The sequence below is a fragment of the Heloderma suspectum genome, chromosome 5, assembly GCF_057233095.1.
Source record: "Heloderma suspectum isolate Gila_16-S chromosome 5, 16-S_ref, whole genome shotgun sequence".
NCBI lineage: Eukaryota > Metazoa > Chordata > Lepidosauria > Squamata > Helodermatidae > Heloderma > Heloderma suspectum.
The window spans coordinates 17,540,637-17,566,718 of NC_139462.1; the positions used below are offsets into that span (position 1 = coordinate 17,540,637).

General features: G+C 45.8%; 1 protein-coding gene across 1 annotated transcript in view; it reads left to right on the forward strand.

The window, feature by feature from the left end:
* The window catches only part of FRAS1 (Fraser extracellular matrix complex subunit 1), a 381,912-nt gene that overhangs the window by 203,980 nt on the left and 151,850 nt on the right, over positions 1-26,082 (forward strand). The window contains exons 16-19 of the mRNA XM_084855428.1: positions 1,803-1,943; positions 2,726-2,899; positions 7,036-7,176; positions 11,015-11,158. Of these exons, the coding sequence (XP_084711554.1) occupies positions 1,803-1,943; positions 2,726-2,899; positions 7,036-7,176; positions 11,015-11,158 (600 nt within the window). The remainder of the gene's footprint in view (positions 1-1,802; positions 1,944-2,725; positions 2,900-7,035; positions 7,177-11,014; positions 11,159-26,082) is intronic.

The window sequence follows — 26,082 nt, forward strand, 5'->3', positions numbered from 1 at the left end:
CTGGAGGAGGGCTAACGTTGTCCCTATCTTCAAAAAGGGTAAAAAGGAGGAACCTGGGAACTACAGACCAGTCAGTCTGACATCAATCCCTGGGAAAATTCTGGAGCAGATGATAAAGCAATCCATCTGGAAGCACCTTGAAAACAATGCCGTGATTACTCGAAGCCAACATGGATTTGTCAAAAACAAGTCCTGCCAGACAAATCTGATCTCATTTTTTGATCAAGTAACCTCCCTTGTGGACCGTGGGAATGCTGTAGACATCATATACCTCGACTTCAGCAAAGCTTTCGACAAAGTGCCCCATGATATCCTGATGAGCAAACTAGCTCAAAGTGGGCTAGATGAAACAACCATCCGGTGGATCCACAGTTGGCTACAGAATCGGACTCAAAGAGTGCTTATCAATGGGACCTTCTCAAACTGGGGAGAGGTAACGAGTGGGGTACCACAGGGCTCAGTCCTGGGCCCAGCGCTCTTCAACATTTGTATTAATGACTTGGAGGAGGAGGTGCAGGGAATGCTGATCAAATTTGCAGATGACACAAAATTGGGTGGGATAGCCAATACTTTGGAAGACAGAAACAAAATTCAAAGTGATCTGGATAGACTGGAGCGCTGGGCAGAAAACAACAGAATGACATTTAATAGGGATAAATACCAAGTTCTGGAACTAGGAAAAAGAAACCAAATGCACAGTTACCAGATGGGGGATACGTGGTTCAACAACACTACGAGCGAGAAGGATCTTGGAATTGTTGTTGATCACAAGCTGAATATGAGCCAACAACGTGATGTGGCTGCAAAAAAGGCCAATGCTCTTTTGGGCTGCATTCATAGAAGCATCGCTTCCAAATCCCAGGAAGTACTAGTTCCCCTCTACTCAGCACTGGTTAGGCCTCATCTGGAGTACTGTGTCCAGTTCTGGGCACCACACTTTAAGAAGGATGCAGACAAACTGGAGAGGGTTCAGAGGAGGGCAACAAAGCTGATCAGGGGACTGGAAACAAAGCCCCATGAGGAGAGACTGAAAGAAAGGCTCATGTTTAGCCTTGAGAAGAGAAGACTGAGGGGAGATATGATAGCACTCTTCAAGTACTTGAAAGGTTGTCACAGAGAGGAAGGCCAGGATCTCTTCTCGATCATCCCACAGTGCAGGACACGGAATAATGGGCTCAAGTTACAGGAAGCCAGATTCCGGCTGAACATCAGGAAAAACTTCCTGACTGTCAGAGCAATACGACAATGGAACCAATTCCCGAGGGAGGTGGTGGGCTCTCCCACACTGGAGGCGTTCAAGACGAGGCTGGAGTGGACAGCCACCTGTCAGGGATGCTCTGACTTGGATTCCTGCACTGAGCCGGGGGTTGGACTCGATGGCCTTGTAGGCCCCTTCCAACCCTACTATTCTATGATTCTATGAAACAGGATTCAAGGCAGATTTTACAGGCTTGGGAAAGCAGCTATCTAAAGGGGCAGAGGAGGGCAAAAGAGGAGATTCAAGGAAACAAAACAGGTCAGTTCAGGGGTGAAGACGGTGCCAAAGAACCTGAAACACTGACCACTCTGCCAGCAGCTACTTCCTGTTTCCTTTTATAGGGGTTGTTGGGATTGGGAGGCTGAAGTCAAAGCAAGGGAGGTCAAGCAGCGCCAGGCAAGCTTTCATTCCAAGAGAGTAGGGGTAGGGGGAGTTATTCTTGGCTGAAAGTGCCTTTAGAATGGGCTATAAGAAGCAGTGTGGCTGGAAGGACTCTGAATCCTGAACTTACCCCCCTGACAAACTCTTTCTGTTTCTCTACCAGTTTGCCACAATTCCTGCAGCAGCTGCACTGGGCCGATGTCTACGCACTGTACCTCTTGTTCCTTTCCTCTGGCCTTGCGTCAGGGTCAGTGTCTGCTTGCCTGTGGAGAGGGCTTTTACCGGGACCATGCCATCTGCAAAGGTAACACAAAGGTCACCTCCTGTTAAAGGCCAAGAAATAAATGCCTGCAGTTCTCGTTCCTTCCTTCTCCTCCTTTCCATTTTTGAGTGTGTTTCCTGATTGTCCCTCAAATATTTTAGAGATGTTTTCAGGACTCAGCTTTGAAGGGAATACAATTTTTGTGGTGTTGAATTCTCATTGACTTATTTGGAAGAGTTCTGTTGAATCTAATTGTGTGAATTCCTTGTAGGGTGGCCACTGATGCACTGCCAAAAGAGGAATGTGAACGTTAATACCAGCACTTTTGAATCGGGCCTGGAAATGGACTGGCAGCCAGTGCAGCTGGAAAAGTACCGACATAATATGAGCTTGTTGGCCAGTCCCTTTAACAATCTTGCTACCCTATTTTGGACTAGCTGAAGTTTCCAGACCGTTTTCAAAGGCAGCCCCACGTATAACTAGACTAGACAGCCTATCAAGTAGAGGACACCTTCAAATAGAGGACAGTGCTCTGCCAGCTCTCCAAAATAGAGGACTGTCCTCTGTAAAATAGGACACCTGGCCTCCCAACATCCTTGGGGGTAATTGTCATGTGATGTTGTGTGTTTTGGGGAAATGATGCTGGGGGGTGAAAACTGAAAAGCAGGCATCCAAACCAAGGTAACTAGAATTCTGTTTCCCTGGTCAATTCTATTTCCCTTGGGTTTCTCTGGAGGAAGAATCCATTTTTCATTCTTTCTCATTCTTCCACAAATACAGTGTTGCTTTTTTGGGGATTTCATAGTCCGTTTCTTGTTCTGCAGGTTGCCATTCATCATGCCGTGAGTGTGTGGGCCCAAAAGATTCACACTGCACGTGGTGCTTCAACCCAGACGAGGCTCTGCATCCAGAAACGAACCTTGAGGGGACCTCAGCTGGTATCTGCCTACCCCAGTGCAAAGCCCAGTTCTACCTCGATAGTGATGGGGTATGCAAAGGTGAGCAAAGGGAATTCCCAAAGTTTTAATCAAGTGGTGTAGGCATACTGATGTAGGAGAAATTAATTTCAGTCCATTTTTGATCATGATTTTCCCTAGTTCGCACCCTTCGAACCAAATGCAGACTCGGATGCAATCTGCAGTCAAAGTCCGTACGTTTCCAAGCTTGCAGTGTGACTCATGGACACTCCCCCCCAAATGCTTTCAACAGCATCCGCACATTTCAAAAATGCATACTTTTCGAAATGAGTACATTTCAGGAATGTGCACATACACACTTGAATTGTGGAAGAAGAATGTGTACATTTCAAAAATGCACTTAATTGATGTGTTCATTTGGAAAGTTACACATGGAAATACAAATGGATTTTCATGTGCAAAGAAAAGAGCAAAGCTTGCAATCTAATATGGACTCGAGTCGGAAGGCACTTCGAGAGGGAATTCAGAGAACTTCGGTGAGCTTGAGTTTTGCTGATTTGCACATCCTTATATAGCAGCCCTACTAGCTCTTACTTTGGGTCAAGATGAGCCAAATGCTGTAGCTTGTATGCACAGTCTTCCCTAACTTGGTGCCCCCTAGATATGTTGGACTACAACTCCCAGAATTCCCATCCAACATGGCCAATGGCATTTGCCAGTTGGGCGGCATATAAATCTATGTGCAAACAGTTTCCCATTTCCCCTCTTCACAACTAGTTGCCACTTAAAAAAAATCCAGCTTGCAATAACTGCTCCTGCACCAGGAGATTGTGCCAGCATCCTTGGTTGTGGCAAGGAAGTGAGGTAGAAGAGGAGCTGCACTGAGGGATGGCTGAGCAGCAGGGTGCTCATCGGGGCCCTCTGAGCAGCAAAACCCCTTGGGAGGGGTGGGGTGTTTCAGTATTCAATCTGCTGCTCAAAGGGCACATACATGGAGTACCCTGACAAAGAAAGGGCGAGTGCTAGCACTCTTCTTTCTCTGCCAGTAGGCTCAAGACTCCATAGCGGCAAAATAATTGGGTCCGGGCTACTGAATGACCTCGCCCTCAGATTCTGACCTGGAAGCATCTATTTCCCACCTCCACAGGAAGTAATGGCACCAATCCGTGGAGGCTGGTGGCTTCAATTGTGGTGGGGCTGTGAATTCATTCTGGGTGTCAGTCAGACCCAGCCAGAACTCTAAAGGAGCTATCCAATGTGCTGGCCCCTGGGCCCAAGCTTGGTTCAGCACCTCGGATGGCTCCTTTAGAGTTCTGGCTGGTTCTTGCTGAAACCCAGAATGGATCCACGGCCCCACCAAAATCGAAGCCACCGGCCTCCACTGGCACTATTGGCTCCTGTGCCAGAGGGGAAAAAGCCCTGGTGGGGGCAAAACTGGAGAGGGGAATTTGAAGGCTGCTATTCCTTAGGCATCCATAAAGGGGTGGCTTTCAGCGCCCAGCTTTCAGTTTCACCCTCCCAAGGTGGTGTACACAGCCCTCCTCCTCTCCATTTTATCCTCACAACAACCCTGTGAGGTGGGGTAGGCCAAGAGTCAGAGACTGGCCCAAAGTCACCCAGTGAGCTTCATGGCCGTGTGGGGACTAGAACCCGGATCTCCCAAGTCCCAGTCCAACACTCTCACCGGTACGCCACACTGGCTCTTTTGTGTCTTACCTGCCTATGAGAAGGGCTCCTTTTTTCGCAGCCAGTTTTGCTGGAACAGTCAAAAAGCTGTAGGGATGGGTGGATCTGTCTGTTTCCCACCTGTGTCACTCACACATGTTTTTATCCTGATTTTCTTTTTCCCATTTTGACAGCAGTCTGTGACTTTCTGTGCTCTTTTCAAAAGAGTATTTAAATATGTACTTTATGCATTCAAATGGGCCTATTCTATCATATTTAAGGATGCATATTTAAGGATGTATTGTAGTATATGTAAGCTCTGCATGCTCCTGCATTTGGAGCATGCAGAGCAGTGCAGAATTTGGCGGATTGCTAGGTTCTGATTTGCACTTTAGTCTGAGAGGTGAGGATCAGGTCATTCCATGTAGGAATGAGCAAAGATTGAATTCCTCGAGCATCCATACATTACTGCATGTGTTTGAAAGCCATGCAGACCAGTGCAGCCCTGGACAGAAATGATAGCTCTGCAACTGACACAGGGGGAGGAAAACAACAACCCCACAATGGCACTAAACGATTCAATAAACCCTTAAAGGAGACGAAATATTCTAGATGGTTGCAATTATAGGCCATCTTCAAAGAAGTGATTCTACTGACCTGGATGAGGAACTCCCCCCCCGCCCCATCTCATCTTTATAAATTGCCTGGAAATGGGTAGCTAGTAAAAGGTTGCTCCGTTCACTGTATCAGATGGTGTTGACATTTACTACAATGAAGTCCTTTCCAAAGGTAGTTCTGAGTGCTTCTGTTGTGCTCAAGGGTCTCCTGTTAACAGTGCTGCATCAGGTTCCCCCTCAAAAACACCAGTTCAGCATTCGTCTCCAAACCACGCTCCACAGCAAACGAATTTGCTTAATTATATAGAGTTTGGGGAAGTTGGCATCAGAGATAAGGCTGTTGTGAGACAGCCTGCCAAGCTCTGCTCTTTATACTGGGCTCAATTCAGTGTCACTCATGAGCAATTAGAAAATCAGCAGATCATAGCATCATAGAGTTCGAGGGGTCCTTCTAGGTCAGGGGTGTCGAACCTCAGACCCATCCTCTAAATCTGGCCTGCCTGGGGTCCCAATCTGGACCTCCAGGGTTTCCCAGAGGACCATGCCCCCTTCTCCCATCACCAGGTAGTCCCTGCCCCAACCGCCGATAATTCAGTGCTTTTCCGGCTTTTGCGTGTCCCCCGCCCCCAATTCTAAAAGGTGGAATGCCTCTCCTATGGTTTAGTTACTGGCAGTAGGGGTATTAAACTACAATATGCTTCTATTTTTTGCCCCAGTCAGTTTGTCTTCAGCCCCACCCACTCACCCACCAATTCATTTCATTTCATTTATTACATTTAAAGCTATTTGCATGGTTTACAGAGATTAAAAACCTTAAAAATACAGTATTATACATAATATAAGAACAGTTTAGCTACAAATATATGAACAGCGCAGAAACACATTCGTACAAACACATGACCTGATTAAACACCTATTGAATGCTGCCAAATGCCTGGGAGTAGAGGAAGGTCTTAATCTGGTGCCAAAAAATAACACTATTGGCGTCTGGCAGGCCTCGTTGGAGAGTTCAGTCCATAATTGGGGGGCTGTCACTGAGAAGGCCCTCTTCCTTGTTGCCACCCTCTGAGCCTCCCTTGGAGGAGGGCCTCAGATGATGACTGTAGTGTACGGGTAGGGTCATGTTGGGAGAGGTGCTCCATTCGATATTGTGGCCCCCAAGAGCTTCTCTGAAATTGAATCCTGGCCTCAGGGTGAAAGTGGTTCAACAGCCATGTTCTAGGCCACCTAGTCCAGCATCTTGCTCAATGCAGTAAATTCAAAGTTAGAGCATCCTCAAGAGCTGGCTGTCCAGCCCCAACTTGAAGATCTCCAGCAAGGGAGTGCCTACCACCCCTCTGGTTCCATTGTCGAACTGCTCTTGCCATCAAGAATTTGGCTATTGGAGGGGACTGTAAGAGGCAGCTAGGGCACTCCTGACAGCATGCCAATGTACACCAGTTGCTGGGAAACATGGGTGGGAGGGTTTTCTTGCACTCATGTCCTGCTTGTGGGTTTCCCATGGGCACCTGGCTGGTTGCTGTGTGAACAGAATGCTGGACTAGATGGATCTTGGTCTGATCCAGCAGGGCTCTTCCTATATTCTTACGTCCCCCCTCAGTCCTCTCTCCTTCAGGCTAAACATACTCAAATGCATCTTCCACATCATTCTCAGGGATTTTAAGACCCCTTCAAATGGCTCTGCGAGGTTGGTTGCAGAGGGTACCATGGCTTCCTGCATCTTGAAATCTTCTGACATGTTAGAGGATATTATGGCCCATGGAGTAGCTTCAGCATGGCTCAAGCTGTGAGGCCTAGAGTCTTTGACCAAGTCATGCTGCAGCAACTCCTGTGCCATAACATTAACATGAGAAGACGCTGTAGACAAGGTAAAACTGGACAAATTCAGTTGGCTACCCTCTTTTCCTACCCTGCTTTTCTCTTCCTCCGCTGTAGAGTGCCACTTCTCCTGCCTGTCCTGTACAGAGAGATCCTCGGAGAACTGCACAGCATGCACACCTCCCCGAGTCCTTTATGGAGGCCAGTGTCTTGCTGAGTGTCCGGAGGGATGGTATCGCCAGGAGGCACATTGCTACTGTGAGTCCACACACTGCTCAATATCTGGTTCTTACATGTGTGTGTTTGTTTGTTTGTGACATCTGTGTACTGCTGCACATAATAAAATCTCTCAGTGATTCACAATAAATATTAAAATACAAGTAAATACAACATTAAAAACATAACATTAAAAGCACAAAACTGAAACAGTTACAGTAAAAACAATTCAAGGAGCAGCAAAATGGAGCAGCATGATTACAAGCCAACCCCCAGCACATTTGATTGGGCCTAAAAAATCATCTTAAATTAAGAAATAAAATAAAAAGAATGTTAAATAAAAAAGAAATGAAATGTTTAGGGCCTTAAAATAAACGGAAAATCCCACAATCACCACCAAACTAATGAAATATTAGTTTCATTAATATTAATAATATTAATTAATATTAATAATATTAATAATATTAATCATTAATATTAGAAAATCCCATATTTTATTCTTGTCACTATACTAGTGACAGTGATGCAGTCTCCTGCATGAATGTAGGTGGGTGTTGTGGCAGGGGGGAGGGAGGGTTTCTGTATGCGACACCCTGCCTCATCAAGATATCTGTTTTGCTGCTGAGTTTTTAAGGGATTTAAGGTTTTTTAAAAAGGGGGTTATTAAAGTTTTTTAAGGGGGTTATTAAGGGTTTTAAAGGGGCATTATTTTTATTTTTTATATTTTTATATTTCTATTTTTATTATGGGTTTTAAAGGGGGGTTATTTTTAATGGGCTGTAAAAGGCAGGTTATTAAGGGTTTTTAAGGGAGTTATGTGTGCTCCCTTAAGGCAGGGGTGTTGAGCCTCCCATGGGCTGAATGCGGCCCACCTGGGATCTCAGTCCAGGCACCCAGGTTTCCCCTGGCCCCACGCTTTCACTTGACCACCGATTGTTTGATGGTATCCCAGCTTTTGTGCAGTTCCCCCCCTCCCTTCTAAACGTTTGAAATGCCTCTCCTAGGGCTTCATTCCTGGCAGTAAGAGCTTGAACCTAAAATATATTGGTATTTTTGGAATTTTGGCTCTGCCTGTTTTGCCTTATGCCCTTCCAGTCGCTGGAATGTGGCTCCCAAAAGCTTCTCCAGAATGGGATTTGGCTTGGGCTGAAAGAGGCTCCTTGCCCCTGCTGTCTTGGTTTTCACTTGATGTGAGACCCAGCCTGATCAAGGCTGTGGACTGACTCCAAAGTAGCGTTGGACCCCAGAGTATCTTAGAGCACAATCCTTTGACCGCTAGAAAGCATCTAGATGGCCATAGGATTTTTTGGTTTATGTGAACTGAGCTCGGAGCCAGTGCTCCCAGCTTGGTTCCCAGAAATCCGACTCCTCCTCCCCCGCTGCCTCACAGGAGGCGTGGTTTGTCCCCGGCTTCATGCTTGGAAGACCACCGCAGAGTGGCTGAAAAGGGGGTGTTCCTGGGGGTGGGGCGGGAACCACAGAAGTGCCAGTATGATGCTTCCTATGTGCCATCCAGCCTCCCCCCATCTCCAAGGTGCCCCGGTTAGACAGCCAAAATCGGCCCTCCACTAGAGCGTGGAGGAGAAGATCCCCTCTGTGCTCTGCCTCCCCTGCATTGGATAGTCGGCTGCCTCACAGTTCAGAGGTAGTCGATTATCCCCACAGGAGTGCGCCCTTATTCTGTTGCAAAGGTCTCTTTGGAATCTTCTTTCTTCATGCTTGGTGCAGAACCCAGCCTGGCTGGAAGAAGCATGCATGACCTCCATTTTGTCTTGACTCCCATGATGGTGGCATTCTGTGGGCTGGCCCTGGCAACTGCCCAGCACTGCAGCCTCTAACAGTAGCCATGCCATTGATAGACTGGCCATGTGCCCTACTTTACAGAGGACAGTCCTCTATTTCAGGGGTGGGCAGAAGGTAGATCTCCAGATGTTTTGGACTTCAACTCCAATAAGTCCCTGCCAGCATGGCCAATGGTCAGTAAACCTGGGAGTTGAAGTCCAAAGCATTTGGAGAGCTACCTTCTGCCCACCTGTGCTCTGTTCGAAGGTGTCCTCTGTTTGAAGGGCTGTCCAGTCCATGTTCAGTTTAAAGATAAGAACCATATTGAAGTTGTCATTCAACAGTTAGCAGTTGGACCACAAGACTGAGTGCTATGATGTTCATACTTCTATTTAAATTATAGTAATTCTTTCTGAATTTGCATCTATACCTATCAAACAATATATGCAAATTTTATGCAAATCAGTGTCCTCTTTTGTCCTCTTTTTCGGTGATGCATTTTCTCTGCTTAGGTGATGTGTAAGGGTCCACTCTAGCCATTGACCTATCAGCCCATTTCTCCCCGATTGAGCTAAACAATCCAGACTGTGGTGTGTTAGAACCGGATATCAGGGAATATTGTAGAAATATACTTTTTATGTTGAGCATAGGAAGCTGTCTTATACTGAATCAGAACATCTAGCCCAGTATTGTTGACATTGACTGGCAACATTGAGTCTCCAGGGTTTCAGGTAGGGTTCTTTCTTAGCCCTGCCTGGAGAAGCCGGGGATCAAACCTCAGACCTTCTGCATGCAAAGCAGGTGCTCTACCACTGAGCTACAGCCCTCCCATACTAAGATTGAAGTTGCATAGGGACACTGGAAGCTGCCTTGTTCTGTGTCAGACCATGGGTCCATCTAGCCCAGTACTGTCAACACTGACTGGCAGCAGCTCTCCAAGGTCTCAGGCCATGGTCGTCCCATCTCTTGCTACCTTATCCTTTGAACTGGACATGCTAGGGATTGAACCTGGGACCTTTGGCATGCCAAGGCACATGATCTTTCACTCAGTTATGGCCAAAATCCCACTTGGTTACACTCATAAACAGAAAACATTCCAGAACATCTTGGGGAGAAAAATGGTTCAAATACTAATTATATTTGTAAATGTCTATCATCTTTAGAAAACAAAACAAAAGAGCCTGGAAGGATGGTAGTGAGTCTTCCTTGCATTACAGCATATTTGTTTGAAACTTCAAAGCCAGGGTGAATGTGGACTTTAATCTCCTGCAAAGATCCCATTTAATTTCAGGCTGAGTTTGTGAGTACAGATGAGGAATGCAGGTCTCTTAGCTGTACAGATAACAGAGAACTGCTGTTTATATTTTATTAATGGGAAGCGCTTGTGAAAGTATGTTGCTGATGTTTTGGGAGGCCTGAGGATAGTCTATTTGCCACAAGTCGACAGGCGAGATAAACCTTCTTTGTAACTCTGTTTTGGGTTATTGTTTTTCATTTAGAGTCCGCTACAGACTCTGAAGTTTATGAAGGAGGAAATGTGGTGAAGTTACAGGGAAAAGAGTCTATTGCGGTTGGTTATTATCTAGCCAGTGTGCCTTCTCCTGGGTGTAAAAGACCTAAACCCATATGCGCGCAGCAGATGGTTTCATTTCAGTCTGTCCCCCAAGGAGCAGGATGGAATAAGGTCTGGATAAGCTATGCTAGTACAGTGGCTCCTATATGGCTGGAGCCCAGCTCTGTAGCTTACTTTGCATGGGGGTTCATCTAGCCTTGGCAAAAGCTCTGGAAGCTTCTCAACAGGATAACGCAACTTTTTGTAAGCAGATGCTGTGCTTACTTTTGAATGTGTCCTATGTTCAGTGTAAACAATGCATTAGCATGCCCCCTTTCTGCTGCAGAGCTCCCTTAGCAATAATACAGCTAAGGAAACATCTGCTGTGCTCAGCCATTTATATGAATATGGATCTCTGCATCTAAAATACACATGTATTCATTTCAGACGTATATATTTTGTAAGCTACAAAGGCAATATATTGCCTCTGGTCAAAGCTGTTGATTGTCTCAGCAGAGCTCTGTCTCTTGTCTTTCTCTCATCCAGCATGTCATCCCTCTTGCAAGACATGCAGCGGGCACTCAGATGCTGAATGCGCAACCTGTCACCCCCACGCCACTTTTGTCAAGGGGAGGTGTCAGACTGCCTGCAAGGAGGAGAAATACCTTAATCTGGTGGGATACTGCGTGGGTAAGTGCATGAGGAATGCTGTGCTGCCTCCAGCACAATTTGCTGTTCTACGTCTACAACGTTTGTATCCTGTCTTTCCCCCAAGGAGTGGAAGAGTTGGTGGGCATCGCCATTTTGTCCTCAACAAGTCTCTGAGGGGGGTTCGGCTCGGAGGTTGTGTCTTGCCGAGTGTTCCTTGGTGAGCTTCGTGGCTGAGTGCAGATTTGAGCCCAGTTTTCCACACTTTGAGCACTTTGCCACAAAGGGGTTCGTTTTTTTAACAGAGATGCTGACTTGACTTATGAAGACCGCACGTAGCTCACTGTCGACACGATATAAATATTAGATTATAGAATATTCACATATTTTATTTATTTGGTCGTTGGTTTACAATGCGGGTAACAATCACTATAGGGTAGTTCAGGGCCAACTGTTTGTGTGTGCACCAGGAATATAGTAAGTATATGCAATGAAGTTTCATGGGATTGCAACCAGTCTGTTGTTGCAAAGCTGTCACCCATCCTCATCTACCATCCTTTATCCCCGACTACAATCTCCGAGGTTGACGTAAAGCTCCCTTCTGAGTTCACTTAACATACAAATGGTAATGTCAGGAAAGCCATGGACAGAGGCATTCTCCTTCCCAACCTCTCAGCATCTGAATCCCTGGAAGCTTCTCAAAGCCACTTCAGACATTTGGAGGGGAGGGGAGTGCGTGGTAAAGTCTCCGCTAGCATTGTTTAACTTTGGATATACATGTGGGTTTTTGTGGGCGAGAGGGTATTTCATATCTGAATGTTTCTGCATGTCAAAAACATACCTGCTAGTCTGTCAATGAGAAGATTAAGTTAGCAGATTTTTCTCTGTTTTGCTAGCTTTCCACATGCAGAGATCTTGTGATGTGGGGATCAGTCAAACAAGTGAATCTTGCTGGTTTCTGAATGGGACCTCAGAATGGTGTATTCTGCAAAGATGTTTACAATAACCTGCAAAAACCACTCTTCCTTTGGGTGACTTTTCAGGGGCTGCCTCAAACAGGGGTAGAATTGTTTGCCCATTCAGTGTTTGCCCAAATCTGATTTGGCTGCTTAGTAGCCACTCAAAAAGCCAGTTCTGAGTGAAGGCAGTGCTTTCTTTTATTCTGAATACATTTTGTGAGGTAGTCAAATCTGACTGGTTATGTAGTGCCATGATGTCAATGTGATTGTGACTTGGTCCCTGATAGGCTGGGGTGACCTGACCAGGAAACTGAAAACAAAAACAAAATGGCACTGAGCAGATCAGACAAACAAGCGTGCTGCAAACAAGGTGACAAAAAGGGTGTGCATCAGGGACTATTTTGTCCACCAGAAAGCTCTGCTTTTGTGTCAAAAATGCTTATACACTAAGAAGCGATGCAGCCCTAAGTAGTACAGTCCTGGGAAGAGAATACTTCGCACTTTTTCTGATGTTACTGAATAATTCAGTTTTGAGTTTCTTTTGGAAGCTTTATCAGGCCAAATTGTTTGGGCTGGATTTTGTTTGAGGCTGAAATTATTGGTAGAAGTAGGTTTTATTTATTGAATTTTAACTGGTTGTCCATCCATATGGGTTTTCAGGCATATAAATGGTTTTTAATGGGATGTGCTGACCTGCAAACCCAAATAAATGGCATTTTAAAAATGTATGACTGAGTCTATGCTGTTGGACTCCTATGAGAGAAATTGATCAGGCCTGAAACAAGTTGAGTTTTTTTTTAAAAAATGAAATGCTGGGACAAATAGTTCCATGGAAATTGTATATTGGCAGAGCTCTGAATGGTGTGTATCATATATGTCAAGCGAGAAAAGGGTGGAAGTGGGGGGGTAGAACATAGATAATATGATTTACCAGTGGGACCTGCAACAAAATGTTGCAGCATAGATTGCTCCTCTTAACCGTTCCAGTCAAGTCAGCCATGACTCCATTCCATTCTCCCTCCAACCCACCAGTCAAGTCAGCATTCTTTGGCCGCTGAGCATGTTCAGTACTGATTAGGTTGTTTTGGGTTCCTCCCCCCCTCCACCTTTAGGTCCCCCCCCCGAGAGATCTTTTATACTTCTGCAAAACTTGGGGTTCCCCCAAACCTCTTGATATTCCCTCTTGTGTGTGGATGCTGCCATTTTGGCTCCATAAGCAATGGTACTTGCAGCCTGAACATCAGAAAAAGAGGGGATGATTTTATACCGACCAGCCTTCCCCCAACCTGGTGTTCTCTGCATGTTTTGGCCTACAGTGCCCAGCATTCCTGACCATTGGCCATGCTGGCTGGGGCTCATGGGAGTTGAAGTCCAACACATCTGGAGCGCACCAACTTAGGGAAGGCTGATAGATACATTAGACACAATCCACTGAGAACAAGTTCTTGCTCAAGCCCCATGGAAATAGATATGGGCTGCCCCAGAGCTTTGTTGTTTCAGTGACCTGGCTTGCACATAACGACAAGCCACCATGGGTTAATTTCCCTGTGGGGCTCATTGTCGCACCAGCCTCCATTTTTAAAAAGCAAGCCATCACAGGAGTGTGAAGCTGGCCAGGGTGGGTTGTTGGGGTGGTTAACAAAGTACCCAGAACCTACGGCCTATTTTAGGGTTGTGGGTAGTTTGATAACCACCTCAACAACCCACCCTGGCTGGGTTTGCACATAATGTCAAGCTCCAGTGTCCCCCTCACCCCCCACCCGGCTTGCATTTTAAAAATGCCAACCAGCTCATGATGACAAGCCCTGTGGGGAAATTAACCCATGGTGGCTTGTTATGTGCAAACTGTCCTGGCAGAGCTTGTGCAGGAGATATTTCCCAGTGAATCATGCCCAACCTGTGTTGTGCGTCCACACAGACCTTGGCCAGGAGTTGCTAATTGCATTTACCTATTTAAAGGAGATGAATCACATTTTAAACAGTCAGGAAGGCTAATATAAACACTGCCTGGGAATCATTCCAGCCACTTCAGAGCTTTACCTTTTTGGAGGGGGTGTTTTTGCGCTTATCAAAGAACAGATAACATTTGCAAGTCTTATGCCAGCATTCAGAAAGCTTCCAACAAAGAAAATGGATCCAAAGAAGACAGAGTGAGAGGGGGGGGGAAATGCAAAAGGATTCAAATGGTATCATTCCCAATTTCATCATTATGACTCCCCTTTGAAACAGTGTCCACATTTCTTTTGAGCCGAAAGACTTATTTCTTTGATCTCGAGAAATCATTTTTCACAGCATATTTGTTCTCTCCCTAACACAGATGCATGCACAGCGGAGATATTATTTTGTCTCCTTGCAGCAAAGGGTAGGAATGAGGCGATCAGAGCAGACTTTTTTTTTTTTTTCCTTTTTAAGGAGGGGGAGGGAGAGAAATATTTGTACCTAGATTAATTCTGAAGCTTTTTCCTTTGAGCATTTAAAGCAAGAAGGGGCAGTATCTGAGGAGGAGGCTGGAACTCTGATGGTAGAGCATACACTTTGCAAATAGGCACTTCCATCTTCAGTTCCTGGTAACCTCAGTTAACATAAGAACCTAAGAAGAGCCCTGCTGGATCAGACCAAGGGTCCATCTAGTCCAGGATTCTGTTCACACAGTGGCCAACCAGCGGCCCACAGGAAACCCACAAGCAGGACATGGCTGCAACAGCACCCTCCTGCCCATGTTCCCCAGCAACTGGTGTACAGAATGGAATATTGCCTCCAATACCAAAGGTAACCTGTAGCCATCATGACTAGTAGCCCTTGATAGCCTTCTCCTCCATGAATTTGTCTGATCCTCTTTTAAAGCAATCCAAGTTGGTGGCCATCACTCCATCTTGGGGCAGTAAATTCCGTAATTTCACCATGCGTTGTGTGAAGAAGTTCTTCCTTTTATCTTTTACTCAGCTTCGTGGGATGACCCCATTTGGTTCTAGTATTGTGAGATCCACTTCCTCCACACCGTGCATAATTTTGCTGAAAGGATGTCGGGTGGTAGAGCTGGAGAAGACCTTTGCCAGACACTCTGGAGAGCCACTTCTGGTCAGCATGGACCAGGGGTGAAGAATGAGTGGCCCTCTAGATGTTGTTGGACCACAACTCCCATTATCCCTAACCACTGGCCATACTGGCTGGGGCCTCTGGGAGTTGAAGTCCAACATCTGGACGACCACAGGTGCCCCTCCCTTGCTGTTGGCAATACTGAACTAGATGGACCAGAGAGCTGACATGGTGAAAAGGAGTGTTGGTCCTCCGCTGGGGTCTGCTCCTGATTGTCCAGCGCCACGCTGGGAAAATGACATGTTCCAAATGGGCAAGGTGAAAGCTGGAGAAAACAGACTGGAGTCTGAGGGGCCAGAGGCAGGGCTGGGCCAAGAGTCCAGATCCAGAGAAGACAGTGGGGCAAAGGCACCAGGAACCTGTTTTAGTTACTTGTAGTAATGAGTTGTTCAGGTTGGTTGGCGAGTCCTGAGTCGAGAGGTTTATAGGCCTAGGTGGGCAGGGATTAGCCTGTGGGGTGAGCTGATAATTACTGCAGATGGTGCCCTTGCAGCTAGGGTCAGCCCTTTCATTAGGCAAAGTGAAGCAATCACCTCAGGCAGCACATGCTGGGGGGCAGCATCGGCAACCCCCAGCCATTCCCCTGTCAGAGGACAGAGCTGTGTGTGCCACTTGACCTGGCCTGGGGCCTGTAAACTAGCCTGCTGTCCCAGGTGCAGTGAAAGATGCTATCCCATCACCAGTGTTGAAGCAAGATTTGGCTGCCAAGCCAGTCGGCTTCTTCATGTGGAACATAAAGATGCCACCCTGTTCTTTGCCTCAGGCAGGAAAATGCCTTGGGGCCAGCCCTGCCTTGCACTGCAGTACTTAGCCAGGCAGGGCCGGATCGAGATACTTTGCTGCCCAAGGCAGACAAAATGGCATGGACATGTTCAAACACATGCATACCCACACCCACAGTCCCACATGCAGAAGCTGACTGGGCTGGCAGGTGAATCTTATTTCAATGCTGGCGAGGGGACGGTGTCCCTGGCTGCACCCAAGGGCAGCAGGCTAGCTCAGGGGCGGCAGGACGGGCTGTGTGGGTCTGTCCTCCAGCTCCGCGTTACTGCTTGTTTGCTGCCCACCTGAACAAGCGCTGCAGTACAGCAGCACCAGCGCCATTGTGCATCCTGTGGCCAGAGCACTGATTGTGCCTGTGGGAGGAACACGGCCTGGGCTGGCTACCTCTCTGCCTGCTTGCTTGGTCAGGGATCTTTCCCAGTGTTCCTGCCTGTGCTGTATTTGGGAGAAAGCTACTAGGCCAGACAGACAGACAGTCCAGGACAGCAACCATCAAGCATCACTGACGTCCCAGCACTGGCCCAGGAGGTAGGGCATGGCCGGGGAAAGGGGGCTCGGCATGAACAGCTGGGGGAGCTGCCACCGCCGCTCTGCCACCCTCTAGCATCTGCCACCTGAGGTGGCTGCTTCATTCTGCCTCATGGTAGGGCTGGCCCTGCAGCCAGGGTTGCCAGGAGGGCAGAGCACCAGTGATGCAAGAAGTAAGGTGTTGAGTTCTGACTGCTAGGTGCCTGGTCTGAAATACCCCTTAAAGGCAGCTTCATATGTCCGGAAATATCTTGTGAAACGGATGGAAATAGCGAGAAGTTATTCTGTGTTTCCCCACCCATCCCTGTTCTGCCTTGTCGGCAGCTTTCTAATTATCGATTGGAAGGATTTCACTCGGCAGAGTTCAGCCTGGCCTCAAAGGGTCCCTTCCTCTTCTCCTCGACTTCTTAGCAAGGAACTAAATCTCCATCCCAGCATATTCAATCAGTATTTTCAACAGGAATTCACAGCAACCGTTGGCAGTAAAACCCTCAGACTTTTCTGCAAGTGGGTTGCCTTGCAGGCAAGACTGCAGGCAGAGAGGTCTGAACAGTGGAGATGGGTGGCTCCAGCTTCATTGGGGCTGTGGATCCATTCTGGGTTTCAGTCAGAACCAGCCAGAACTCTAAAGGAGCTATCCAAGTGCTGAACCTTTTGGGGGGATAGTATTCCCAGAAGGCAAAGTGGTGAGACTAAAAAACTGAGTAACTTGCCCAAGAACCTAAGCACAAGGCTGAGGTGGAGACTGAGCTCTGAAACACAAAGCCACTCTTTTGAACCCCAGCAAAGATGGCACTGGAGGCTACCCCTTAACTTTTCAGCATGCCAGTTTCCTAATGAGAAAACATTTAAAAAAAAATCTTAAGAAATACAGCAAAAACCAGGAGAGGCAGGGAGCCTGGTGATTGCCAAGAGAGGTGTCCAGAGGCACCACATTTGTGACTCCAGGGATACATTTTTGGGGGCTTTTTAATTTAGGGAAAAGACAGCTAAGGGGGTATGATAGAGGATGATAAAATTAGGTACCACCTGGAGAAAGTGGATAAGCCCTTTTTCTCCCTCACAATACTAGAACTTGAGGTCACACAATCAAACTGGGTAGCGCTAGAATCAGGGCAGACAACTGGAAGTACTTCTTCATGCTGCACATAATTAATTTATTGAACTTGCTGCTGGAAGGTGCGGCGATGACAGCTGCAAGCTTAAATTTCTTCAAAAGGGGGCAAGACAGATTCATGGAGAATACGTCTACCAATGGCTATTGGTCATGATGACTATATGCAGCCTTCATCAGCAGTAGTATGTACGCTGCTGTATACCGTTTGCTGGGGAGCACCACTGGGAGAGGGCTATTGCCCTCCTGTCCTGCTTGTGGGCTTCCCAGGGGTCATTGGTTGGTCATTATGGGAAACAGGATGCTGGACTAGTCTCATCCGGCCCTTCTTCTGTTGCCCTGATCCAGAGATTGCACGTGATTAAATATGTGTATGGATCTTGTGCATATGTGCGAGTCTCCATTCACATTAGAAGAGGGACCCAAAGGCATGTGGAAACACACCTGTCCCTCCAGTAAGACAAGCAGGGAAGCTCCATCTGTGCATCAGAGCTTTCATGCTTATAACATATTCCTGGACTGGTGTTCTGGGTTCATTCTCATGTGCAATATATAGCTGCTATGCATATAGGGAAGCATGCAAGATGGTGGCGTGCATGTTGAGAAGATCAGTTCTCTAGTTTGGGCTTGTTTTAAGAAATCCCTCCCCCAGGAATTCAGGAAGGATGTTGCAACTGGGGTGGGGGGGGGGGAGGTTCAGAAAATGTAAACGGTGGAGAGGGACTTTCAGTGTGAGTCAAGACGGGGGAGGAGAGAGTTGGGCAGCAATGAGGTGAGGCAGGGGAAAGGCTTTCTTAAAGAAGGGGGTCTTGAGAAGGAACTTGAAGGAAGAGAAGGAGGCAGGTGAACTTGGGCAGAATGGACAAAGCAAGAAAGGGGCAGAGAGGGAAAGGAGAGAGGGAAGGTAATTGGTGGCAAAGAAGTGGAGTGTTTAAATTAAAAAGATGGGCCAGAAACTTGGAAATGCAGAGTGCTCAGGCAATTGGCCTATATACTTGATAGGGACTATTACTCTATAGTGTACTTAGCCTAATGGTTCTACTAGCCCTGAACCAAATGCTTGTTCAGGAATGGATTTACTTTCTGTTGATATGATGTGGATTAGACTTTCATCTTCTTCAAGGCATCTCACCTCTGCTTGCCGTTCATAACATTCAGTTGTTTGTTCTTGCTGTCTAATTACTCAGATCTGATTGATTGGAATGATCATGTATTGCCATAAACTGCATAATTTGCATACCTTATTTGGTTTCTTGTGAGCTTGAAGGATTTGGCTTGTCTTGTCACGGAAATTTGGTTTTTCACTTGTAATGAATGGTTGTCTCTGTCTGTACTGTTACTGCACCTCAATCTCTTAACACTTATTGAAATGTCACTGTATGAATTTGTCTTTAGAGGTTATTAATCATCAGTTAACAAGTAGCTGTCACATAAAACCATGCAACTGAAAGCATTAAATTATATCACATCAACTGTGCCTTAATATAGAAGGGATTTTTTTTTAAAAAAAAAACTTCACTTTCATAACAATATTTTTATAGCTATAGCTCCATCCATCAATGTTGCTTGTTAATCTAGAATTTTCCCTCCCTGACCCTTAAGGCAGAACTATATGTTGGGACTTCAAGAGAACCCAAAGACACATATTATTCTTTTAGTACCCAGAGGGGAAATTGTTCGAAAATTGCAAATGAACTGCAACAAGAAAGCTGGTGGCAAAGAGAATATTTTAATAGTGACAAAGACAACCATGATTATCTGGGGGGGGGGGCAGTTACTGCTTTAAATGAGACTGTGGGATTCGTGAACCAATTAGCATAAGTAAATTTAATTGGGAGAATGTTTCTTAAAAATGTGAGGATAGGAATTATGAAAGAATGGTGAATACTCATGGTAACAAAACAAACCTGAATGAGTTATTTTGGAGGGCATGGTGGTGATGAGTTTTAGTCATCATCTGTCTGGCCTACTCTTCCTCAGGAGGAGGAGGTGCAGAGAATGCTGATCAAATTTGCAGATGACACAAAATTGGGCGGGATAGCTAATACCCTGGAAGACAGAAACAAAATTCAAAGTGATCTTGATAGACTGGAGCGCTGGGCAGAAAGCAACAGAATGAAATTTAATAGGGATAAATGCCAAGGTCTGCACCTAGGAAAAAGAAACCAAATGCACAGTTACAAGATGGGGGATACGTGGCTCAACAACACTACAAGCAAGAAGGATCTTGGAATTGTTGTCGATCACAAGCTGAATATGAGCCAACAATGTGATGTGGCTGCAAAAAGGCAAATGCTATTTTGGGCTGCATTAATAGAAGCATCGTTTCCAAATCCCGGGAAGTACTAGTTCCCCTCTACGCAGCACTGGTTAGGCCTCATCTGGAGTACTGTGTCCAGTTCTGGGCACCACACTTTAAGAAGGATGCAGACAAACTGGAGCAGGTTCAGAGGAGGGCAACAAAGATGATCAGGGGACTGGAAACAAAGCCCTATGAAGAGAGACTGAAAGAACTGGGCATGTTTAGCCTTGAGAAGAGAAGACTGAGGGGAGATATGATAGCACTCTTCAAGTACTTGAAAGGCTGTCACAGAGAGGAAGGCCAGGATCTCTTCTCGATCATCCCAGAATGCAGGACACGGAATAATGGGCTCAAGTTACAGGAAGCCAGATTCCAGCTGAACATCAGGAAAGGCGTCCTGACTGTTAGTGCAATGCAACAATGGAACCAATTCCCTAGGGAGGTGGTGGGCTCTCCCACACTGGAGGCGTTCAAGACGAGGCTGGACAGCCATCTGTCAGGGATGCTCTGACTTGGATTCCTGCACTGAGCAGGGGGTTGGACATGATGGCCTTGAAGGCCCCTTCCAACTCTATGATTCTATGATTCTAGTACACCATACTTAGGAGTATCCCATTTTATCCCCAAAAGAACCCTATGAGATTGTTTGAGAGAATTCATTTGCCGGCCATACAACAGGGAGCGTAACATGCTGGATGCACGTGGCCCCTCTTTCCTCCCCCCCCCACTGCTGAATTTGCTTCAGTGGCAAAAAAGTGGCAATTTTGTGGTGAGGGGTCTGCCCCCAATGGACTTGGGGGGGGATTGGCCCCCAGACCGAATGAAATTGTCCACCTCTGCCATACAATAAGCAACACAGCGAAGGTGAAATTTGAACTCCAGTCTACCTGGTTCGAATTGAACACTGTAATTGGCTCGTGTTGTGAACACCTGTCTTATGCCCAACTGTCAATATGGCCAGTCCTGCTAAAAAGGCTACTACCTCTTCCTCCTGCCCTTGCCCTATGAAGACCCTTCCAGTTTTGAGAATCTTGTCTTATCTTTAGGACAAGTGGAGCAACAACATATGAGCCATTTCTTGCCCACCCTCAGCATCTCTGACCTCTTGGTATTTGTCAGTATCCCGGCACTTGTCTTGCTCAGCTCCCATTCATTTAAACGACACCTGTGTAGGAGAACATTCCAGTAGATTGTGGCGTAATTGTTTGCCAGCCAAATCAGTGGAGAAGCAAGGAAGTTTGCACAATTTACTTTGGTTTCTTTCACTCTTTCCTCTCTCTTGGGATGAGGGACATTGACTGATCCTCATGTGGTTATTATAGCTTAACTAAAGATGGCACCATCTGTTGGTTTCTCCAGAATGGTGATCAAAATGAGACACCAGGCCAAGAACAGATGCCTTTCCAAAGTTGAAGAGGGGTAGGCTCAAATTTTAGCAAAAAAGCAGCTGCAATGTAGGTCAGTGGAAGGGGACATGACCATCTGGGGAATCTTGGAGGGCCAGATTGGGACACCAGGAGAGCTGGATTTGCCTCTCCTGGCCTGAGGTTCCCCACCTCTGATGTACCAGATCCTTCTCATCTCAACTGAATCTGTTGCCCAGCCAGTGCCCTGAACATGGGCTGGAGACATGTTCAGTCATGGCACTGGCACAGTTGATGCATTCCACACTGTGTTAGACCTATTTCTTTACTTCCAATAATTTGTAGCCTGCCTTTCTATACAGAGCTATTCAAACCAGTTCACAACACTATGTGAAAGACAGTCGTAAACCAGCACTAAACTCAACAGCATAAACAGCAGAACATTATGCAAACTATGGCACAAATAATATAATACGTTAAGAACAAAAACACAGTTCAAAGTGAGCATTTGAGATCAGCAGACCTAAGTCCACAAAGCTTTTTGGAACAGCAGCATCTTCATGTCAGCAGAGATGGAATCTTCCCTTTGGAAGGTGTTGTTATTTTTAGGATAGGGGTGGATGGATGGATGGATCCGTCAGTTTCATTTTCTGCCACCTCCAAATGTTTTAAACCTCACGTTTGTTCTTTCCTTCCTGATTATGAAGATATTTGCAGATTTTTTGCAAATTCTTACCAAAAGTGAACTGAACTGAAATTGTCAACCAAGTGCACCAGCCAAATTCAATAGGTACAACTTTTCCCAGCATGGAGAGGAACATGATGTAACTGCCTGCCATAGAGCCTAGTTGAATATTCAGGGATTTAAACCCAGACTTTAAAGAGCTAAGCACTCAAAGCCCTGGGCTTGGATGGACAAATCAGTCTGTTTCTCCCACATTCAAATTTTCTTAATTTAATGTTCTTTTCATCTTGAATCTGAAGGTATTTGCAGATTGGGGTAAATTCTTATCAAAATAAGAACTGAAACGAAATTCTCACCCATCCCTATAAGATGCTATCTTATAGGTGAGACCAGTGGCCCATAAAGCCCAGTAGTGTCTGCTCTGACTAGCAGTGGCTTTCAGAGATCTCCATAATCTCAGTGACATAACTAAAAAGACCCCACTGTCCCTCCAGTGACCGTAGGACACGGAATAGAGCCTCTGATGTTGAATTCATTGTTGGGGTATGTTCATATGGGATGGAATGACCCTTAAGTTATTCTGGTCTCAGGTCACTTAGGGCTTTTATAACACAATCCTATGCATGTTTACTCAGAAGTAAGTCCCACTGAGTTCAAACTACCAAATAAGTTTGTATAGGATTGCAGCCTAAATGTCAAAACCGGCCATTTAAGTTGGTCCCAGAAGCAAACTGGCAATCAGTGAAGATGAAATAATGTCGGAATTATGTACTCTGACCTTGAGGTTCCATTGAATTATCTATCAGCCACATTGTGAAGCAATGGGAGTTTCCAAACCGTGTTCCAAGTCAGCCCCAATGTTGTCACGAACTTCTTCCTGCCCAGTAGGGTAGCTTTCCGCATGCTCCTTCTTTGCTCTATCAAAGCCAAAGTGAGAGCAAGTGGAGGGAAACTTGACTTGCCTATAGTTTTCAATGCAGAAGGCAAGTGCTGTACATGTTCATGAAGAACATCTGGAGAGGTTGTCTCCTCAGGATGAAGGGGTACCCGTGTACATTGGATCCTTCAGATTGTAAGAGCTGTATTTGGGACGATGCTGCATAGTCTCCATTTGTACCTAACAACTTGTGATTGCATTCTGGATGAAGAATAAGTGAAATCTGTCTCCCTTTTTTCAGTGGGGCTTTTGAGATTCACAAACATAAATAGAAAATATTGGCATGGGAGCTGGGAACATTAAAGAGAATTCTGTATTCTCTTTCTCCTTCTTTTTTGGTAGTTCAAAGGGAAGTCCTTGAACACGTGTCTACAATATAAAGTATCTCTTCTTTTCTCTCTCCCCTCCATCACTGGTTCCCACTCGTCCATCAAATTCACTATCAGCCTCTTCTTTGCTCCTCTGGGAGACATCAATGGTGTGTATGTGTGTTCTTTGATGTCCACATGGTCAAAGCAGAGCTTCAGGATAGAAATAAATATCCCACCACCACCACCAAAGAAAAGAAAAGAAAAAAGGAATATCTCAATTATGGGAACTATGTTTACACACAGAAGCAAAAGTGTACAAACTATGAAACAAACATATGTACAATGGCATTGATCTCTTTGGGAAACTAATATTTTACGGTATTGTTGGTGGAGGTGGAGAGAATGCATTTAAAGGGGTAGACTCTTAAGTCAGACACAAAATACTGATTCTTTCTATTTACAGTGGCTTCCATTTGGACAGAGTCTAAGTGAATACTATATAGTGAGTTCTCTCATTCATTTCAGTAGGGCTTACGAAGGACATGAAGAGAACTATAAAGAGAAAATATTGACACAGGGGGTAGCTGGAATGAAAACTGGCTGAAAACAGGAAGTTGCTTAGCAGGATGTGCCTTGTTCAGGGAGTGGGACTTAATTGCCTTGCATAGTTCTTTGCTCTTGTTCTTGGCTAAGCAGAGCCACTCTAAATTGTGCAAAATGAACACATCATTATACATTTGCATGTTGTGCAAAGTTTGTAATCGAATCAAACCTGAGAGCAGACAAGTATTTTAGGGACCTGGGGCAAGGACATAGTCAGAGACACAGAGGTAGAACCACATGGTTTCCCCTAGCAACAAGTTGCTCAAACTGAGGGAGTTAGCAGACCTGAGAGCTTTTATATTGGCTGGTGACACCAGATTGGCTCTCCAGTATCACCTGAGTTCCCAGGCCAAGATGATGATATTGGCTGTTATCCAGTGGTGTAGTGGTAAATTTTGAAGGGTAGGTGCTCTTCATGACAGTTTCCATAGCCAGGGCCCCAAGCAGACTTCAGAAATTCAGGCAACCGTGTTGATCCATATCATCAAACCAGTTGTAGCAGTTTCCATGTCCACCAGGAACAGGCCTGTTGTAACACTAATGGGTCTTTATTGCCCATTCAAGACCAAGCATATGCAAAACACTTTGCATTATAACAGGGAATATATTGTTGCGGGTAACATTAATGTATTCCCTGCTACTCTGAGGATTACAGCTAAGCTCAGAGGAAATGGGGAATGCTGGTCAGGAATGTGGGTGTGGCGGGCAGATGACATCAGCATCCCTGCTGATAAAACAATGCCAGTGTTGTGTCCACTACGCTACTGCTGCTTTGTGATTCTTCTGACTAGAATTGCCCTGCACTTTCTCCCCTGCAGCCCCTGTGGTGCAGGGAGGGAGGGGTGATTCTGTCAAGTTCACTTTTGCTCAGGCCGTCCAATTTCCAGTTACATTCCTTCTGCCCCGTTTCCTCTGCAATTTGACAATTTTGTCTTTAAAAGGCTACACAAAAATGCATACATTTTTCATGTGTGAGTCTCCTAATGTATGCATTTTTGTGCACACTTTTTCCAATGTACACGTTTTCCCACATCGTATACAACAATTTTGTGCATACCTTCCCATAATATGCACATATTGTGCAGACTTTTTCCTAATACATTTTTTTGTGCACAATTTTTTAATTGATGGACTTGCTCACAACGTTAGGAAAAGTGCGGATTTTGGAGCGTGGCTGCATTCGGGTCATGTAGACGTTTGGGGAGTGCAAATTAGGTAACCTCACATCAAGTTGAAAACTGAACAAAATTCTCACCCCTTCCTAGGCACAGGGAACAAGTGCCTTGAGCTTCATGCTTTCCAGCTTATGCCCTGCTGCTCCAGACATTCTGCAACCATGAAATTAGGAATATAGGACAAGTTCCAGCTAAATAAGAGCCTCGTGTGGCGTAGAGTGGTAGACGGCAGTATTGCAACCGAAACTCTCCCCACGACCTGAGTTCAATCCCAGCGGAAGCTGGGTCCCAGGTAGCCGGCTCAGGTCGACTCAGCCTTCCATCCTTCCAAGGTCAGAAATGAGTACCCAGCTTGCTGGGGGAAAGGTAGTCACGACTGGGGAAGGAAATGGCAAACCACCCCACTATAGTCTGCCATGAAAACGCCAGCGAAAGCATCGTCCCTCTAGGGGTCAGCAATGACTCGGTGCTTGCACAGGAGGAACCTTTCCTTTCCTTTCCTTTCCTTTCCTTTCCTTTCCTTTCCTTTCCTTTCCTTTCCTTTCCTTTCCTTTCCTTTCCTTTCCTTTCCTTGCAGCTAAATACTCAGCACTTTCAACTCCCATTGATCTAAGTCAAGTTGGTTCTTCAATTTCTCCCATTGAAACCAATGGAACTTAAAGGGGTTTAACTTTGGGTTGAATTGTGCCTTACTTTCAGACTGGATTGGGCCTCACTACAAAGAGTCGATATCGCTTTATTCATTCATTGTCAATTGGTTATCATTGGAATTCGAGCTGCCAATTTCCTGAGGTTCCTTTGAAATGCCAGCTTTTCCTATCTTGTCATCCAGTTGCAGGAAAAAAGATTCAGAAGAAGAGAAAGGGATGGGAAGGTGGCCTTCCAGTAGGAAACCTGACATCAGGCTGTGTCCACTGAAGGCAGCCTCGTGACTGCATTGCTTTCAAGACAGCATTATTTCCCTTATAATTTCCTGAATCACTCTAATGAGGATTAATTTGGCTTCCAGGATCCCTTACATGGTCCCTGCATTGCATACAAAAGACTTCTTGTAAAACCTTTTGAAATGGCTTTGGTTCAGGAGAAGGTCAGGAACCATTTGCTGCCGG